At 41.4% G+C, this 21743-nt stretch overlaps 1 protein-coding gene across 1 annotated transcript in view; it reads right to left on the reverse strand.

Moving 5' to 3' along the window:
- Positions 1-8397: 8397 nt before the first annotated feature.
- LOC113016545 (fidgetin-like) overlaps positions 8398-21743 on the reverse strand; it is a 32012-nt gene continuing 18666 nt past the window's right edge. The window contains exon 3 of the mRNA XM_026159446.1: positions 8398-13033. Coding sequence (XP_026015231.1) covers positions 10755-13033 — 2279 coding nt within the window. The 3' untranslated portion in view covers positions 8398-10754. The remainder of the gene's footprint in view (positions 13034-21743) is intronic.

The raw sequence follows: 21743 nt of genomic DNA on the forward strand, positions 1-21743 counted from the left end.
AAACAGATTTCCAGTCCATCCAGCTGCCCCACAATAGTGATCGCCTAGCTCTTGCTGGCTTGTTTAGGTGCACCCTGTAGAAGTCTTCAATTAAGAGATGGATCCAAAAGGAATGACCAGGGAATACAACATCTATCTTCTGTTCCATATGCCTCCCAGTCCACTAGATAATGGAGTCCCCAACCTCGCCAGTGGATATCCAAGATCTTGTGGATTGTATATACTGCTTCCCCACACATGTACATGTTTGTTGGAGGATGTGTAGGGGGACAAAGTCAGTTGTAATTTGTCTGCAAAAGTTTAGACAATGGGAAAAGAAGGTTGGTGTACTGCCACTCTGAAGTCTAAAGCAGCCACCTTGACTGCCAAGAGCTTATGAGGATCAGGTAACCAGGACAAGTGTAGACTTGACAGTCTCTTGAGCTCAGCAAAGGCTTTTTTGGCTTTGGGATTCCATTTAAACGACCTGGAGAATGAGATGAGAAAGGTTGATTGTGAAACAAACTGGCTTCAGTTTCATATAAAAGATCTGTCTGCAACTGTGTACACGGCATTTCAAGACAGCTTTAACTTTCCCTGGGTCAGTCTTCATCTGCCCACCCTCAGGAATGTAGCCCAGAAAAGACACTTTTGTGACATGGAATTTGCTTTTGCTTTTTGTCACACAGAGCCTGTTTTCCTATAGATGCTCTAATACTTTCACTACATTTTCTTTATGTTGTATGAGATCTCTGGAGAAAATTAGAAAATTGTAAAAATAGACAAATACAAAGTTGTTCAGAAAAACCCTCAGCACATCATTGACTAAAGCCTGGAGAACTGCTGGTGCAATGGTTAACCTAAAAGGGGAGCACTGAATGCAACCTACACGCTTCCCTTTTGTGCACCAGACAGTAAGCGTTGAGCAAATCGAGCTTAGTGAACACGGTTACATCATTCAACGGCACAGGTGATGTATCTTTAATGATGATCTAATTCATGTACTCAATAAACGGTCTCAGTGTTGTATTCTTTTCCTCAACAAAAATATAAGATGACTATATAATACTGAGAGCAAGTGAGTCCTTGATGCAGGTTTCCATGGCTTCTCTTTCAGGACCAGAGAATTTGTAGAACCAGGTTGAAGGCAGAGGAGCTTCAGGCAACAGATCAGTGGCACATTCGTAAGGTCTGTTGGGAGGGAAAGAGCATTTTCTCCTTACAAAAAAACTTGTCCCAGGTCGTAGTACTTGGGGCGCACCAATGACAAATCTGGCAGAGAATTGGCTGACGGGAAGTGAATTGGCAGGAGGCATAATCTAAGCAATGACAAAGGCAGAAAAAACTCCAACTCTCAATTCTCCTGTCAGTCCAATTTATGTGAAGGTCATGAGTTTCTAACCAGGTACAATCAAAAACGATTGGAGTTTGTGGTGTGGAGAATCTATGAAACTCCAGGTACTCACAGTCATTTCCTGATAGCATGAGATGAACTCGCTTTGTTCGGTACAAAATCCTGATCAGCAACTGACCGTTTAATGGAGACACAGAGAGGTGAGAAGAGTGGTTCCAAGGGAATTCCTAACTGAAATGGCAACTGATCACCTAATATTACTCCATTTTTATCAGTTCCAGAGTAAAGTAATGTCTACAAAGGCAGGCTAGTTGCAGGAAGTTGCCCACCAGTACCACCACAATTCCTGACGGACTTGGTCTTTTAATGGCATGCAACATAATGCCTAATCTGACTATGGTACATGCAACATTTTTCCTCCCTCCTCTCTTCCTCCAGGGAAAGTTTGGTTCACCCCAGTTCAGCTCCTCAATGATCACGAGGAAGCGCATGAATGGAAAGGTAAAGGAGGTTTTGGAAGCTGAACTCGGGGCAAGTGTTGCTTTGATTTGACACTATCTAAATACAATTGAAATTACTTGAAGTGTAGGATTTGTAGTTCTTTTCTTGTGCCTGTTCATGAAACTGGTTATCAATCTCCCTAGCAGTCCCCTAAATTCTCAAGGGAATCTTAGCTGAGTGTCATTCTTAGTGGCTCACTTACCCTTCAATTTATCACTTAGGAAATGATAGAAACCGTTTTTTAAAGCCTTGTCTCCCCAACCTGCTTCATCAACCAACACTTTAAACTTGACAGGAAATTCAGATACAGATCTATTCCCCTGTTAATCATTAGACACTTCAGATTCAGCTCAGGATTCCTTAAGGGGATTGTTAAAAACCTGTTAAAACTCATCAATGAACTCATTGTAGGTGACTGAACTGATGAGGTTTGAGAGTAAATGTAACTCCACCCAGAGACGATCAGAAATGCTTTTGGTGAGCGATTAAACAACAGTGGGCACTGAAGAAGCAAATCCCCGCAGCAATCCAACTCACCCCATGGGGAGAGCTGGAGTGACTACAGGACTTGGGTCTGGAACTGTAGATGAAGAAGCTTGAACAGTCGCTCAAGGCTGAGTGATTTCAGTATTTACAATCTGGATAACTTTGTGCCTGTATCATGAGTACTTCTATAACTGCAAGACAAGGTTAAAAATACAGTATAATATTAAAAAGGTAATATTATACTGAGTTCAGTAAACTCAGGTTTTTTTTACAGACTTGCTCTTATGTGACAAGCAATTAATATTAGCTGTAAACCAATAGTTCATTGATTTTAGTTGGTTCAAGTGCTACATTATGCATCAGAATAAAGCATTAATCTATAATTAGAAAGTATGGCCACTATTGACAACTAGTACATTGAAATGATCAACAACAACAACAAACAAAAACAAAAAAGTGAAATTAATCATAGACTGTATATAATATATTAACTTCAGTGTTACTGTAAGTGTTAACAAATAGGAGGTGTTAATGCCTATACATACATAAATACACAGTGTTAGGTACAATTTGTTCCAAAGTAAGGTGTTACTATAACCACATTTCATTTTTTAGGTTCACTTTACTGTACTGAATTCAACAATTACATCACAGTTACAGTTATGTTGTTGCTTGTGTTACAAATATTTTGTGCTACAATCAGCTGTTTTCAGTTCCCGTGCTGCAGTCAGAGAAATGGTCGACGGTTCTACAATTTTTGATGAGGAGAGATATGAATGTTACTTTTTTATCGCATGAAAGAATAAGAGTGCAATGGTAAAGAGCAAACTGTATCCGGATAACAAACAGCTATATTATACCGCTAACACTATTTCCAAGCATCTGCGCAGACAGCATGCTAATGCAAACTTAGCAAAAAAGCAGAGTGAGGTTAAAGTTGAGTGTATGCTAACTCAGATCAAGCAGCCAGAGCCTTCAACAGGTATCTAAAGCAGTGAACAGTCAGGCTTGCAGCACTGTAACCTTCTTGTAAATGTCTCTACAGTAGAATGACTTTTTGCAAATTGCTTTTCAGCCTCTTTGGGCTGGTTTTCAACTGTGTTGTTGCTGGTGTTGTGTTTATGAATAAAAATACATAAAAACTAAAAGAAAGATCGTATAAGTGATTTGTGCTGGTGTGTAGAACTGTAATTTAAGGTACACGGGTTGGTAATAAATTACAGCTGCTTTGGTGTTAATGAAATTAACAAAGGTTCCACTGCAGGGGAAAAAATGAAACATGAGAATGGATTTTTGGAAAATAAGTCATTTATTATCTTAGCCTCTGCTTCTCTTGTATATCTCTTTAGCCTTGTGGGTAGAGCTATGAGCATTTGTTTGGCAGTTTCTCGAGCCTCAGGTATGGACATCTTATTGTACCTGTTTTTCATCCACGTTAACTGACCAACAGCTCCCAGCTTGTGCTTCTAAGATTGCTATGGCAGTGGTGAATGTGGTGTACACTGATTTCAGTGATACTGCTAGTGGTGATGATGTGTAGAGCAATGTGCACATCTGATACAGTTTAGGGCTCCCTGTATATAGCCAGTGTGAGTTTCGGGGTATTCAATTAGTTGTTTTCTGTAAGCTGACCATGAGATGATACTAAGGAATGGAAGTATAGACTTCATGATGTCACTGTTTTACTCAAGTATTAACGTGAATGACTGTTAATATAAAAACATTTTTTTTTTCAGCTTTAATGAGAGGTAATGTCGTGGTCTATGACGTTTATTGTAAATTTTTCAATTTTTCATTTTTCATAACTTTTTGTTCAACTTTCTATTATACTACATATCATAGTTTCACTGTATTATACTTTAATGTGTATTTTCATCCACACTGCATGGGTAGTTGTCAGCTACATATAGAAAATAGGCAGCACGATTAATTTCAATTGTATATTTAAATACTTGGTATTGTATTGTTATTTTTCATCAGATAATTTAAATTAGATAGGTATGAGTTTTCAAGTTATATTCAAAGTGAAGCAATGTGCCCCTGATAAAACAAAGTAAAGGCACTTAGCATGTGTTCGCCTAGTTAAGATTCCCTCTCAGCAGTAATACAATGTTTCTAAGTGTCTGCTGGAAAACAAGTGGAAGGTCAAGAACATGAACAATAGATGTTGATTCCAATTATGTGTAAAGCATTGAACAAGATGCGCTAATGATGGCGTTGTAGGGAGAAAAAAGGTGTTTATGTGCTACTCTCCCAAAGCCTGTGAAACAGTTTATTAAGCAAAGGCTTTATTTCCATAAAGGCTGATAAGACTTCAAATGATTCACTGAAAAACAGTCCTGGCATCAGCACAGCAAAGCGGCGTGTGTATTTATCTCTCCCGACGTTGGGAGACAATCAAGACAAAGATGATAGCACATTTTGAAATGCAGCACAGAGACATAATGAGATTGCAGCTACTTCAGGAACAAACCAGACAAAATGTTTTTTTTTCTTTTTCATAAATGACTCCTTGTTTTATTCACACGCACCAAAAAAGGGCCATCGTTTTCAATTAATGAAGCAGGGAATTGAGTCCGAGGTCCTGCGGGATATGGATTAACTACGATGGCTTGAGGGCCCAATCTCACACTGAGTCTGTGCTGTGGTACTGCGTGGAAGAATTTTTCATTGAAGCCCCCCCCGCTACCTCCTACTTCCAACTCATCCATCCATTCCTCATCCTAAGGTGAGTTGCTTCAGTGCAGACCGCTATTAGTGGTAGGGGGAGATAAAACTGTAAGTGTTGCTCCCAATTAGTGCATCAGTGACCGCTCTGTGCCTCCTCCACGGCGAAGCCTGCGAGGAAGGAAGGAGGAGAGAATGAAAGATGGGAGGAAAGGATGGAAGGAAAAAAGAGAATTGTGTGAAGATGATGGCCGTGGAAAGGAATAAAAGAAGTGAGCTGGTTAAAGAGCTAGCGAGATAAAGACAAGACAAGAGATGAAACAAAGTGAGGATAGAAGAGAGTGAGTGGCGGTGGTGTAGGTGGAGGCGGAGGGAGACAGAAAAGTGACTAAAAATGGCTTAACCATTCATTTTGAGTGGCGAGACAGGTCCTATTAACATTTAACAGCGTTTGCGCAACTTGGTGTGGAGGTTAGGATGCAAATGAGGAGGAATTAAAACTGGCCAGAGGTTTGTCATTGATGGATTGCAGTCTGGCGGTACTCACCACTTCCTAGTGTCCATCACAGACGATTACTGTATAATTAAACCTTATTTCTGGACTCTCCGACGCATAATTACTTGTGTGGGAATGTAACCATCATCTAAAAGCTCCAGCAAAATGCTTTAGCATTTAGTCTGGCAGGCTGCAGTCATTTCACAAGAGCAGCTAGACAGATAGAGCCATCTGATGATCGGCAAAAGAACAGTCACTTTTAATAAGAGGTGGGAAAAAAAATATTAGGCGACAGTGTGCTGATTATAGGAAAATTAGGCTTTCAACTGGTAAAGTCCTTTGTGTTATTTGCATAATTTATTCCAGCTTTACCCCCGTTCAATCGCCTCCGATTTTTTTTCTTTTTTTGTGAGCTGTGGGCAATTTCCTCTCATATTTGAATAGATTGCACATTTAAGACTACTTAAGGAAAATGATCACTTAACATATTTTAATTGTTGTGCAAAAGACTGAGCGAAGGTGTGAGGCACAGCTTATGGAGGGAGGAGGACCTTTAGAAAATGAAGAGGACAGTGTTTTGGCAGATAACCTCGGGGTACAAACGCACACACTGGAAGAATGTAAACCTTGAAATTGTGAGTAAAGCTCAAGTCCGGCTGCTGGACTTAATTTTCCAATAACGTCCCCTGCTGATCAACCATAGCGTCATAAATACGGGTTATTTCTTTGTGTCCGAAAAATCAGATGGGGAAATAGATGTATATACGTCATGAATTATTTATGATCATAGCATGTATAGCATGTGCCAAAGTGGAAAAATAAAGAAAACGGCACCCCTCGATGTACTTTAACCTTGTGACGTGTTCGAGTTTTCAGAGATAATTACGGAGGCTACGCGGCAGCTTCCCACACTTCACCAGTAGCTATATAATGACACCTAGGAAACATAGTGGGTAAATGCGCATCATTTTCTTTAAGAGTACTCACATAATCCAAATTCTTTGTGATGGAGAAACATAATTAATGCTTTAATGTTTTGGTCTAGCCACTCTTAGCATAGCAAGAGAAATGAATTGTTACATTTTAATGAGAGAAGCGACAGCGCTGGCTTCCTGTGCAACACGGATGATTTTATAATTGCACACAAGGGTGACTAACACAAGGCTCATTAAGGCGATTTTTCAGCTGGGCTATTTTTTGGCAGGACAATACATTTATTTTTCCATTTTACTGATAAATAAATTCAGTTATTACTTTACGCTTCCAATAAAAACAATAACAACAACAACAAAAAAAAAAACGTATACAAGCTGTAATCTCCCAAGAAAATGTCTTTAATGAATTGTTTGTTGCTGCTTGTATCTCAGATTACATGAAAATACATTTAAGTTGACTGCAAGTATGGCAACATATTCACACATATAAACAAGTGGTGCATTTGTATTGTATGTATAGATATGTACAACAGAAACACATTACACTCTGTTTTAAAGTTGTGCAAGTGTGTTATATATACTAACAATTTATAAAATTTAACACACTAAATCAAAAAAAAAAATTAAATAAAAAGAGTGTGCCCATGTATATACACATTCACACGCGCACAACCACAGTACTTCACAGAAGATTAAAGCAAATGTATTGGATTATACATTTCCAGGTCACGTTTAGGTTGACCCCCAACCGTTCCCCCGCCCCCTTTACGAATCGCTTGCGTTTTTCACATCAGTTTCATCATGAGTGTGTGTCTGTCTCGGAGAGGACACGTGGTAACACACACAAACGCGCACACGCACACTAGGCTATGCTGCAGCCTCCGGTCGCACCATCAGCTAAATGTTTTTAAGTACAGTCATCTGAGGTAGACTGCGCAAAACTTCATGGTGTTATTCTTTCCTCCTTTTTTTGTCTTTTTTTTAAAATACATTTTCCACAAATGTCTGACATTTGTAAAAGACCTAAATCAAATACCACGTGTGTTTTGTAGCCATGAGGTAGAAATGCCTTAAAGAAGAACTCTATTTAAAGAAAGGAAAAAAAGGGGAAAAGATCAGCACATCATGGAGAAAAAGACATGAAAAGAGGACCCGCTAAACACGCAACAAACAAAGCGTAGCATTGACCAGTGTGTTTCAAGTGGTTTGTCGGTCGGCTTGTGGAGAATGGCGAGGGATAGAGAGAGAGAGGAGGAAAGGCCTGTGCTACTGTTGTGTGCTGTGAAGTGCATTAGTAGGTTTTTCTGTCCAAAGGGACTCTCTCTCCAGAGGATTTGCTGACAGAAGGAATTCTGGTACAGATTGTTTTGAGGGTGGTTTTCTGACGGACCACTCTGCTTTCCCCCCTTGTGCTGCTGCTGCTGCCACGCTGCCTGTCTGTCTCTCTTTTCCATCAGTTTGCTGATGCTCAGCAGAACTCCCCACCCCCACCCCACTCCAGGTGCTGAACTGATGGTGCCTACGAGATAGCGACACAAGGCATACACAACAAGCAGCTCGTACCTTTGGGATATTTTTCTTATAGAAAAATCAGGAGGTACGATAAAAAGGGTAAGACTGATCAGCGGTTTAGATAAATAAAACACCAACTAAATAAGTGCTGTCAATGCCGTTGAGAAATTTCAACAAACCCCCCCCCCAGATTACACACAAAACGCTTTAGTGCACGTGCAATAGACCTAAGTAGTCCCATGCCACAACAGCTCCTTAAACGGTGGCGAGGAAGAGACAAAAATACATTCCAACATGATACAAAGGGAAACAGATATTGTTCAGTGATGTAGGTCTTCAAAACTACTGCCAAAATTCCCCACTCATGTTAAACAGTAGGAACTCAAATGTATGTAAAAAGAAAGACAATACGGATACAGGAAAAAAAAGCGCTGACATTGTTTAGAATTGATTTGTTTTTCTGGGGTGGTCATCTTAGATAAAAAACAAAAACAAAAACAGAATAAAACATATATATTCCAACTGCATATACCTCCTGGCTGACCGTATTATGGTTATGACAACTGCCGTGCAACCGAATTTATTTCTTTAAATTTCTACTTTCCACATATGTAATTTACATGAGTGGCATCTCATTCAGAAGCTAATCGAGTTCAAATACAGCTAAACATGGTAAGCTAGTTTCCCTAGATGTGGATTAAGCCTAAAAAACTAACTTTTTTTATTTAAATCAATGAAGATGAAGAATTTGTTTTTGTCTATAGCTAAGCGTCATCTGTGTCTTGGAAACTGAGCCAGTGTTTAACAAGGGGAAATTCCTACAAACGTATCTATGATACCAAAGTCCAAATGAAATCATTGTGTCATCTTCTACAGCACAACTATCTCTCAAATTAGATTTTTTTGTTGTCTGTCCCCAAAAAACGTCAAAGTCGGTAACATTGCAAAAACTGTAACCATGTTCTTATATTTCACTTCTTATTTAATTTCATTTTCACAATGAAAAATAGACTTACTATTAATTTTCATTTTTTATTTCAAAATAAACACCAGTAATTGTTAAAGACCTCAATAAAATATAGCAAATAAAGCAATAATGCAATTTTTGTAAAATGTTGCACCTATACAGGTATGATATGACCCATGTTTTCATAGTGCTCCTATTTTAGTCACAGCATATTGTTACAATGTCTGATTGGTGTTTATGGTTGTATGAGCACGTTCTGTTCTTTTAATGATATCAAAGTTAAAAGTTAATTTAGAAGCATATTTATATATGACATTTGTTAATACTGCAAAAAATAACTAAATATGATTTCAGTTGGACTCGGTAAGGGCAATATCCAAGCCTCGCTTTCTTGATGCTGACTGACAAACATGCTTTCCTCAAAACCATGCAAGACCAAGTCAAACAATAATGTAATACCCACACAAAAAGACAGTATTTTTTCTTTGATATCACTGATATTTTGGAGAAATACAGTTATTTGTTCTCTTTATGAAAGATAGCCAAGTCTACAAACATTTGCCCGTTAGCTTAGCATTGCAAAATCCCTGCAAAAACACTGTTAAGTGTTTAAAAAGTTAACTGGTTAACTTTAACATGCTGCAGTCTAACAGGCTAACATATTTTATGCCAAGCTAACGTAAACAGCTGTTGGTACTAGCCTGATCTCTCAGTTAAAAAAGCAAATAAGTATATTTATATGAAGAATGATTCCTTCCATTTAAGTTCATCAAGATCAGAGAATACCTCGCTTAATGTATGATGAATATTTTACGCAGGAGTTAGCTGATAACTGATGCGGTTCCATGCAGCTAAACCATATAGCCTAGATCATGTATTATAGACAATGTTGATTATGGTTGTTTTAATTAATGTACAACTCCCACCACCCCAACACCTGCCCATCTTTTAAAACCCCAAAACAACACAGTTTTATATTTTGAAACAGCAATGGTAATAAGCTCATAAGGATTGGTCAAGTAGAAACAGGTAACTAAAGCACCTGCAGTGAGGGGGGGGAAAGGACAAAATCTTTTTACTCTCACTATAGAATATGTTCCACGAATCCAGAACACATTTAGTACATTCATTGCCACCTCTTTGCTATTTAGCCTAGTCTTTTGAGGTACACCTAACACTGCCAGATTCTCCTCTCAGGTCTTAGTGCTTTTCGTGAAGATGTCTTGAGGTACTGTACAATTCACAAACGCTTTCCTGAGTGTTGGTTGTTGGTTTGTTACGTTTGCTTGTTTTGCAGACACAGGATCAGAAACATGGGTGAGAGTCAGGGGCCCAGGGTACTGCAGCCCAAATGGATTTCTGCTCTTAGTAAGACAATAAAGGTCGATTGACCACCACCCAATGGTGACTGTCAGTCTGGGTCTTTCAGACATGCCGCTGAAGTTTTTAAAGCTCTTAATAATTATCAGCTCATGCCATGAATGTAGATTGTGAGGCAAATAAACAAATAAACTCAGAAAGCACCACTTCAGGCACTTGGATAGCCAACTAAATCTCAAGAACAACAACATAACAATATATACACAGACACTGGGGTGTCCTGTCTGAAGCCAACTTGCTTGCAATGTGTAAACAATCCCTGGCTTTCTGGAGTGTCGAGCATTCAAATTAAAACTCTTGTTCATTAACTGCAAAATTGTCAGTTGTCTCATCAAAGCGACTCTCTTGGTGCATCTAAACCCTACTTGTGAGAGCTTGTGTTGGCCTTTTGTGTGCCTTTCCCCTTCAGCACAATGCTTCTGCCCTGAGGGGAGGAATTGTGGAAACCTCTTTTTCTCAAGGGCGGGATCTATCTTTTCACTGACTGCAACCAAACATTTTGTTCCACTCAGTATAAGTGTCAATCTCTTTCTGCGATATACTTGCTTGGAATTTACAAAAGACACTCTCAATGTCCTGGTAGGTGAGGGGCCTGATTTGTCCCCTGGGCATCATACCAGTCATGTCCACGCCCTGTGCAGAGACATGTAACAGGCCTACAAGAGCCTCCTGGCAGAGTCTGGCCAGATCCAGTCCTGAGAAACCATCTGTACGCTGGACCAGCAGCGCCAGCTCCTCCTCGCTCAAACAGTATTTGTGCTGAGATTGGGCCAAGAGCTGGTTCATGATCTGGTGTCGAGCTGCGCTATCCGGCAGAGGCACCAGGACCCTCCGGGAAAAGTACCTGCGCAGTCCTTCATCCATATCCTGTGGTCTGCTTGTGGAGCAAACCACCAATACTTGGTTGCCTCCATCCTCGCCCGAGCCCATAAGAAGTGAGTCTAACTGGGCAAGAAGTTCACCTTTAAGTCGGTTGATAGGGCTCTCTTCACTGAGGTGGGCCGACAAGAGCATGTCCACTTCACTAATAAACAGTACTGAGGGCTGCCGGCACCGTGCCACTAGGAATGATGCTCGGATGATTTTTTCTCCATCCGCCAGCCACTTTGTCGCCAGTGTTGAGCCGCTGAGCTGTAGGAATGGTGCTCCCAGCTGACTGGCCAGGCAACGTCCCAGCAATGTCCTGCCACTGCCTCTGGGGCCAAACAGCAACACACAACGCGGGGATGGTCCTAAACTGCTGAACATGTCTGGACGCAGAATGGGCCACAGGACCTCTTCCTTCAGGGTAGCCTTGGCAAGTTCTAGACCTGCAATGTCACTCCAATCCACTGGGGGCCCCTGCTGTACAATTTCAGAGGTAACCATGTCCAGGAGGTGAGGATCACTGGTTTTTAGTTGTTCTTCAGCAGGCCGGGAGTTGGAAGTGGATGAGGAGGAGGTAGGTCCAGGTGCTGAGTGAGAAAGGTGGAGACGGTGGTCTTCAGGACCTTGCTCACTGAGGGAGGGGGTGGTAAAGCTGGGAATAGAGTCTGCTGAGCGGGAACCCCCCAGGGTGGAGGAGACGTAGGCTGGTGGAGTCAGAGGCCCACCAGTTGCCTGGCTGCTGTACTTCCTCTGCTGCTCTGATGCAATGGTGGATTGTTTCTGAGGATTAAAAGTTAAAGATGACTTCTCAGCACTCCTGTCAAACCCACCACCACTGGCACTGTTGGAGCCTCCGTTTGTACTGCTGCTATCTGCTACCCTGTACATGGGACTCTCAGCTGAGCTCCTTGCCTGACTGTAGCCAAAGTTACCATAAGAGGGGTCTATCTCTCCTTGACCTGTCATGTAGAAGGCTTTCCTCTTTAGTGAGTTGGAGGAGCTACTGTTGAGAGGGGTTGGGGCAATTGGGGTCAGGTTGTGGCTCTGGTATGGGTATCCAGGTAAAGCAGAAGAGGGAGCAAGGGGTGTAGGTGCAGCAATGCCTGAGGGAAGGTACGAGGAGGGAGGGGGGGCTCCTCCAGGGCTATATCCTGGCCCTACTGAGTTTTGAGCTGGGTAGCCTGCTGGGGGGTAATTATAACTAGACAAGTTGGGGGAGCCTCCATTGTAAGCTGGGACTATAGTGGGGTGGGAGGGTGGAGGAGGAGGTGGTTGCAGTAGCCCAGAGCTGTGCAGTGGAGATGGAAGTGCCGGGGCGGGGGTAGATTGGGAGCTGTAACTGCTGTGCAGGTACGAGCTGCTGTACGCTGGGCCATATTCCTGAGAGGGCATGGAGGAAGAGTGCAGGGCAGTTGCTGTGTGGCTCCCACAGCTACTGCTGGAGTAGCTGGGCTCACTCAGGGTGCTGGAAGCCAGGCCCGGAGAGCTGCACATGCCAGACACCACCTCTGAAGCTGCCGCAACCCCCCCTTTCCTGACGGAAATGCCCTCTGGGATGCAGCTCATGGGGTAGACACCATCCTGCCAAGGCTCAGATTCACCTTTCCGCCCATTCATCACTCCTGGGACACCAGGCGTCTCCGAATATGAGCCCGGCATGTCCAGAATACCAGAGTACTTCTCAGCGTACTTCTTGAGCAGGTTGGAGGCAGTGAGTGCCGAGATGTCGTCATTGGCCCAGGCATATTGGTAGGTGGCCGAGCGCTGCAGGTGGCCAGGTACTGCCCTGTATGCCTCAGCCTTGTGGGCTGGCGAGCGCGTGGTGGACGAAATGTCGAAATGCTGTTCGGCCCACTGGCTGTGCTCGGGGGTCCACTGCATCTTTACGCCTGAGGAAAAAAAGACAGAGATGCGTTAACACACTGTCAAGCTAACATCATTTTAACAATAATTAAAACTGTCCAAAAAGGTGATATTTGTCCAGAGGCGTTTGGTGTGTTATTTGGTGTGTTATTATGGATTTGCATCCAACTAATCAAGATTTGTTAAACCCTACAGCTCACAAGGACTCTGAGAGAGCATCAGCAGGTAAAGTGCGGTACAGAGAGACGCTGGGATGGCTGGTTACGGCAGCCTAATGCACCCTGGCCAGACCAATAAGACAGAGGCATTGAGGGTCACTCTATAATCCCCGGCTCATCTGAAGAGGCTGGAGATGGGTTTGAAAATGCGCCTCGCCGAGTGCCACAAAGCAACACACACACACAAACACACACCTCTGCTTGTGGTACTTTCATTCAATACACACTTAAAGACAAACCTGTGCTCAGACACACAGGCGTTTAAAAAAAAAAAAAAGAAAAAACATCTATGCCTGCACTCCGGCGTGCAGACGTCCATGAGCACACGCGCACGCACGCACATCCACTGACCCAGACAGACAAACACAGGCACACACGCAGGAGCTGTAGCGAGCTATGAATTACAACACATTGTGTCTCAAGCTTAGTTCCTTTCTGCACAGCTCCACCTTGACCTCTCTCTCTCTACCATTCTCTTTACCATTCTGTCTGCCTCTTCTTCATGCCTCCCTGCTGCCTTGTTTTCACTCTCAGCCTCTCTCCTCTTTGCTTTTGTTTGTTATCCATTTTCCACCTCCCCTCCTGCTAGATCTGTCTTTATTTCTCTTCACCTCCTTTTATTCAGACTCCATCTATTTCGATATATATCTCCACTTTTCACTCCCTTTCTTCGAAGCCACCCCTCCTCTTATTTAGTCCCTCTGTGCTCACTTCGCCTCCCTCCCCTTCCCTCCTTCCTTTGCTCCTTCTCATCTCAGACATACTCACCTGGCTCTCCCCTTTATTGCCTCAGGAGGCTGGAGAGCCACTGTTTCCTTTAATCCCAGCCAATGCCATCTGCAAACACTGACAGTCACACAGTGGCTCCATCGTTGTCTCACTATCAAAGCCGTGGCACTATCAAAGGCTGGACTGGGCGTAATCACAGCAGCCGCACAGCAGATTGAACCCTGTTTGATTTGACTTAGTGCACACAAATAAAGGATAATATCGGTGTCATTTAAGCTACTTCCTCCGACTTATTGACTGGCAGCGGTTGCATGTAGAGACCCACAACTGGGGGTCTAGTAAGCAATCCCTGTTTCAAAATTGGTTTATGTGTGTGTTTTTGTGCTTGTGTGAATAAAGCCAGCACGCACAATAAAATGCATTCACGGAGGAGCAAATCTTCCCTTCCTCCCATCCATTTATGCTACTGCAAACACATAAACATGGGGGAAAAAACGCAGAAAGCAAGCACACACAAACAAATACACGTTCACTCTCTCTTGCTCTCTTTTCTGAGGCCCTGTGTTTGTTTGGTAACAACACAGGCAGGGGTGGGGGTATCCCTAGACTCCTATTTCCTCTCTGATTCTTCTCTCTAGCCATCTCTCAGCAGACGCCAGTGGCTAATTAGCAGAATGGCGATCTGCTAATTGTGTTAATTTACAACATTTTAGCCGAGGGGAGTCTTGCCGGGGCTGGCGTGCCCATCACCCTCCCAGTGTAGTGAGCAGGGAACACCTCAGATAGAGCTGGGCGAAGTTTTGTGCTAGCTAAGAGGCTCTTTTAATATTGAGAATATATTAAGTGAAGGCAGCAATATAAAAAGGACAGTATTTCTAAAAGGAAATTACATTTCCAAAAACAGGAGAAAATAAGAACAACGCTCTAGACAAAATTCAGATTTCACACCAGCAAAGAAACATTTAACAGATATTAAAAAAAAATGGCTGCACAACTGCCAAAGAGCACTATTTGCAAAGACAAAATGCTACAAAGTCACATTCCTCTGTGATGATTCCAATGCGTTCATACAGCAGTGTAACCATTTTAATCTGAGTAGCTCAGAGAGTCCACAGAAAAAAATTGTGTTTCCAGGAGTCCATCAGAGGGTGCAGTTTTGTTATTTTTCTTGTTATTTTGTCAGTAAGCCAGTGTCAATGAGTATTGATCAATCCTTAATAGAACAAGATCACTGAAAATATTAAACAATTCAAGGCTGCTCTCAAGCTTGTATTCTAAGCGTCATGTCTGATCCGTAGCCAGGAGCAAAAGACTGCACATAAAGTCTGTATAGTTCCAACATTAACTTTTAAGCATTACCAAATAACTATAAAGCAGATATGGATGAGGACAACAGATTCAGCCATGTGTTCAACTATCTGTAAATACATGTATATATTTATTATTATATTATATTTATTATTATTTATTATAGACCTTTTCTTACAAACAAACTGTCCACTCCCCATCTGATTCAGGGGCTATAATCACTGTATATACTATCAGAGTGACTCTCCTCTCTGCAGTGGCACAGACCTACAGTGAAACAGCATTGCTGACACAGGGTGATTCTGCAGCGTGATTCTGCCACAGAAAAATCCACCTTCAGATGTTTCTTAAATGGGCATTCAACAGTGCTTCAGTTGAAGATTATGGACATAACATAATATTAATTTGGTATAGTGCAGAGCAAGTGGCAGCAAATGTTATAAATATATATTCTATGATATGACACATTCTTTTTAAAGAAATTAAAGATATCACACAATCTCTGTAATAGATGACACCATCTGGGCTGAAATAAACATTTTTCTATAAAAACTGAACAGAGGCTAACTATTGACATCTAGTATATATTCATATTAATGTAGAGAAAAAACTGTATTTTAAGGCTTTGGTTTTTTTTTTTTTTTTTTTGCTTTATTGTTAATGCCTGAGTATATATGTTTAACTTTAGAGAAATTCTCATGTCCTCTTGCAGCCAGACAATAAGCCGAAGCACGAAAGCTACATCAAAAGAAAGTTAGCAAGAGATGACCCTGTTAACCTTAGCTATGAACAAAATAAAATACACATTTCAAATAAAATAAAAATCAACTTCAAATGTACACTCAAAACATTTTATTTTCTTAAATATTGCCATTCAAAAGGATCTTAATGTGCACTTGATACAGTAAAACAATCAAATAGGTATGAGCTATATCAAATAAAAGAGCTAGCCAAACTAGCATTAGCTAAGTTTTTCTCTAGCCATTATCATTTATGAATGCCACATCTCAGGTATAATATATCAATCACATATACATAAATGATAAATTGCCTTCTTTGTCAAAAAAAGAGTAATGCATGCATTTTTACTGATGTAGTGTATGTGGTGAAACCCCCCCCAAAGAAAAACAACGCAGCTAGCAAAGCTAGTGTAGCTTAATAAGGTGCCACACCTTTGGTGTTGCTACTTTTTAATCACATTAATTAACATAATTTGAATCTACCTATTAGCAGAAGACACAGAGAGATGCTAAGTACTGAAAAAAACTGTTCATTTTCTCTTAGACTTATCTGTTGATGACATTTAGGTAATTTGGCGTACCTTTTTATCTAGCTGTGTTATTAGCTAAAATACTCCAGCTTATCTTATTACACAAAATAATTCAAAAGAAGGTGTGAGGATAGAAAGAAATAAGAGTAATATATAAAAATGTTGAAGGTAATAGAAATGAGGAATAAACACAAAAAACAAAGGCCTTCAAAGTCTTAGTCTTCACTCCCTGTAATCCGACATGCACCAAACTCTTATGTGCTCTGTTTAAAGAAACACGATCTTTCTAATACTGTCATTAATAAAGATAACATATATAAAAAGAGTATGTCAGGCTCCATCAGGGCTTTCATCTCTTCTATAATGAGGTTAATGCAGAGAAGCAGTGATTACCCTGCAATGCAAATGAAGGCCAAACGATAACTTGCACTATTTAAATAAGGTAATAGCGATTACGCTACGTTATTCAAATGAGGACGGATGCTTTGAACTGAGCACTTTGAACTTGCTGCTCCTTCTCCAAAACATATGGAAGAGATCGAGGAGGACTGACTTTGGTATCATTCAGGGGTGTATCCTTTAATTCAATGTGATGTAAACCAGGGGCAATGAGCAAAGCAAAGCGCCCTAATGTGATGGTGCAGGTGGGGTGGGGCCTTACTACATCCCTTTACTTGCTATGAATGACCTTGAAAGACATTGAAAGAAAGTCATTGAATTCATTGTCAAAGGGCGATTCAATATCCCTTTGTTATTAAAAGCATCACACATTCATTTTCACAAACAGTCAAGGCTCTTTTCTTTAAAATATAAAATTGTTCTGTTACTTGTCGAGCACAATTTGGCCTTTGGCTGCAGAGGCCTTCATTAAGGTTACAAGATTACATGCGTGGGGCCTCCGGCTTAAATATTTAACAAGAAATATTTCCATTCATTTGTTTTTGGTCTCGTTACAGCACTTTGATCGAGCTGCAAGGCTGCAGACCTGGCAGACATATTTACAGATCATTTGGACAGACACATGCAATAAGGTGTTCAAGTTTTTTTTGTTTTTGTTTTGTTTTTTTAAACCAAGAGTCGTACATGTTGCTGAGAAAAAGGGAGAGAGAGAAATCATGCACTCGGGTGAAACATCCAGCAGAAATCTTCTCCACCTTCTGAAGCGTCTAGTCTGCCAGCTTTTTTCACCCCTCTCCTCCAGCCTCCACATAGAGAAGCCTAATAATTCTCATTACACTCGGCATCCATCTGCATCAACAGAACTGCCTATTACTCTGTGTGTGTGTATATGCAGTAAACAGCTCTTTAGAGAGAGCTAATGAGCTCTTTTAAGTCTGTCTGCTATGTGATTCTGCAAGCGGGGTGTCAGAGCAAACTGCCCATTTCGGTAACGCCATAATTAAGCCGTATGTGTATGTGTGCGTACGCGAAAAAGACATGCTGGCACACATGTTTCCACTGCGTGCGTATACACACACGCCAAGACAAGGCGTACAAATGTGCACCCCTCTTTGTCTTTCTAACATAAACACTCACCAGAGACCTTCAAAAACAAACTATTGTGTCGTAATTCTTTTTTTTCCCCTTCCTTTAAACAAATGCGTTCCGGCCGAGCGTTGGAAGAGAAAGAGGAGGACGAGGAGGAGGAGGTGGAGGAGTAGAAAGAGCTGCATGACAAGCGATAACTTCATCAAGAGAGACCCGTTTTCACGCACCACAGGGGAAATCTAACCAGCCAGTTATTCAAATCCTTATCAAATACACCAGAGGGCATCTTTTAACCCCTAAATCACAGCACAAAAAAACCTCAGTACACAACATACAGTACGCAGCTATTGTTTAATGACATATGTGTGTGCATTTTTCTATGCACGCAGGCCTCGTGTGTGTTTGACAAATCTCCGGACTGCCTCGTTAATGAGTCCGGCACACTGTGACTAAGCCACAGGCTACGCTGTATTGGCACACAACCTACAGTAGAGAGTCAAATAATGTGATTAGGTCCTCCAAAAGGCAATTAATTATAAAATTAGTCATGAGCTGGTGTCTCTCTCGCCCTCGCCCTCTCTCGCTCACACATACATGAGCGCACAAAATCAAAACTGAAATCATGTTTATTCTTTGGAGCAGAAATTGCAATCCAGAAAGTGACAGAAATGTTATTATTAACAACCTTATTTGAACCGAGTCCAAACTACAGACAGAAGTGTTGCTTGCAGAAATTTAATTTCATTTCCATCCTCCATGACAGACTTTTTTTCTCTGAAAATAGCCTGAATTCACATCTTTGAAGCCTTCGATTCAAGTCCAGCCACAGCTTACCATTACAACGACTAGTCTGCCGCAAAGCAACGACAGTAACGACAACAACAACAACAGATAAGGAAGTAAACAGAGCGAGTTCAAAGTCTAGACGGCGAGCAGTGACCGGGAGAGATGAGCTGTCACTAACTCAAAGACGGTGGGTGGGGGTGGGGATTCTGTAAAGATGACAGCTCGGAGCTGCGATATAAAGATATTTGACAAATGACAGCAACTTTAAAAAACTCTAACACCCATTGTAATCAGCGATCTGTGACCTTGGGATAAGTTTGCACAGCCAAACCAGCAAACTCTAAAATATTTCTGGAGCAAAAAAATAAATCAATCTGTTTTTGACACTTTCAAAATATTAGGACATGTTTAATGACGATACCAAGTTTAGCTTACGGGAGAAATCAGACCAAATCACCGTAAATCTCTAACTAAATTCCAGAGGCGTATCCTCGTAACCCCTGCCTGCCCATATCAGATCTTCCTTAAAGCTGTATAAATTGACACTGTCTAAATTTCCTTTTACTAGACAGACTATTGAATGGGTGGGTTAAATGGGTAGGGCGCAGTTAAACAAATGCTCTGGATCAAGGAAATTGTGCGTGGCTTCTTTTGTCATTCAGAGAGGAAATTGAGAGATATTCGGCAGGGGCTCAGCGCTGCTAACGCACGACATTCATCTATAATGCACTTGGCCTGTCCGTCAGATACTCCATTTCCTGTGACTAGCGCAGCGTGCCTAATCACCCAGCTCCATGCAGGGTATCTTCCTCAAAGACAGCCCTGCACACACACACACACACACACACACACACACACACACACACACACACACACACACACACACACACACACACACACACACACACACACACACACACACAGTTATGAAGTAAAAAATGAAGACAGACACATGCACAATACACGCACGCACACATTGAGCCCACTTAGGCAAAACAGATTATTCTTATCGTGTGAACAAAACATCTGTAAAGACTCTCAACACCAGTGTGCTCTAACAGTGTCACGACCTCAGCAGCATCTCCATAGCGCCTCTTTCATCAGAAAAGCCTTTCACAAGCATGCAGAAACCAGACACATCATCAATAGGTGGAAAGATATAAAGTATGTAACTTAAACCCATTTGTTGCTGCTTAAACATCTTACGGCAGCTGTTTTTCCCCCGTCTGCATTTACACGTATATGGTGAGAAAGCTTCTACTTGAGAAAGAAGGCAAAATCAGCCAAAAGTCATTTTAGAATCTGTGGCTCATTACTCATCCACAAGCTATTAATGATTAAGTACTCCAATAAATCTGCAAATACAAATTAGCTTCTTTTATTGCTATAAATTACATAAGATAAGATAAGATAAGACTTTATTGATCCCACAGCGGGGAAATTTTTGCGTCACCTCAGCTCAGGTACAGATATATGAAGGAAATACAAAAATAACGTGACATAAACAACCTAACACAGAGTGAAAATTTATAAAGCTTTAATAACATGTTTCTACTCTCGTTATTATGGTATCAGCTGCAATTATAATGATTTCACTGGTCTATAAAGATTTAACAGTTAACAGTTAATTTGATCATTTATAAAAATTACTCACGTATTAAAAAAAACTAAACTTAGCCATACTGTGGTAGCTCTTACATTTATAAATCATTTACCATTAGCACCTATTAGTGAAAACAGTTTGACATAATGACTGTTAAGGTACTAAAGTCTGTCACAAATTCTTGTTTTATTACTCATCTATTACTAGCGTGCAGCTAATGGGGACTGCAACAAATTAAAGTATTAACCCCAAAAATACTAAAGCCTACATTTTTATTAATGCTCTGCAAATCTTTAATCTTATTACAGATTAAATAAAAAACAAACTCACTGAGTTTTAAATGCCTGAGTTTGGTAATGAATGCATGGGATATACACACAGACAACTTATCCATGTATAACCCTTCTAATAAGGGTTATACATGGATGCACAATCTGTATGGGAAGACTAGCAGACGCTGAAGCTGGCAGCTTCTGATTAATTGTAGTAAAATGTGACACATTAACACCACAATGCAACAACTTGCTACACAGTATGTAGACTTCAATCTGTTTCCATCATCAATGCGGTCTGACGGAAAGAGTGGTCGCGGAGCTACATCGGCATTCCCCGCTTCCACCTGGGGTGCAGCCGGCAGGATCTTTCAGAGCGGCCCCGAGGTTAACGTGGGGCCACACGCTATCAATACTCCTCTGACGCTCGAATCCATACCTGTGAACCACCACCACTTTGTTTACCTGTGTGTTCAGTAATTAAAATAGATTTCTGAGAGGAGGCCTAATCCTTTCAGAAATGGCATCGATCTGACTACCAATGCACGAGAGGTGCGGTGTAATTTTGTCTGCTTTTTTTTCTTCCCTCCTCCCCTACACTCTGTTCAGCATAACCGAGTGCGCTGAGGACACACTCCCCTGCCTCTTCCTCCTAGACGGAAACTTTGGAAAGTCCTCGACATGAAGGACATCATTTAGGGGCAGAGGAGGGAGGGGGCTACAATAGAGGGGTGGCAGGTGGAGATAATAGAGAGGGAGCCTCTAACCTCGTCTAAAGCTGTCTGTCTTCGTAAATAAAATGAGATAATTATTGAGTGAACAACATTATACGCAGACGACGCACTCTTTCTTCTACCCCCCTCCTACCGGCGCAGTTGTAAATCTCAACAAACACGGTGCTTTTGGACATTAAGTGCTCACTAAGCACAGTGGATGCATCATATTTCAAGAGCAGGCGTTGTGTGGGTGAGGAGCTGGGGAAAATGGAGTGTAATGGTTATCCATTATCTTATATGGCAACGGCAGCAATGATCATTTTCAAGTGACTCATTTCTGGAAGTA

The sequence above is a fragment of the Astatotilapia calliptera genome, chromosome 23, assembly GCF_900246225.1.
Source record: "Astatotilapia calliptera chromosome 23, fAstCal1.2, whole genome shotgun sequence".
In the NCBI taxonomy this organism is placed as follows: domain Eukaryota; kingdom Metazoa; phylum Chordata; class Actinopteri; order Cichliformes; family Cichlidae; genus Astatotilapia; species Astatotilapia calliptera.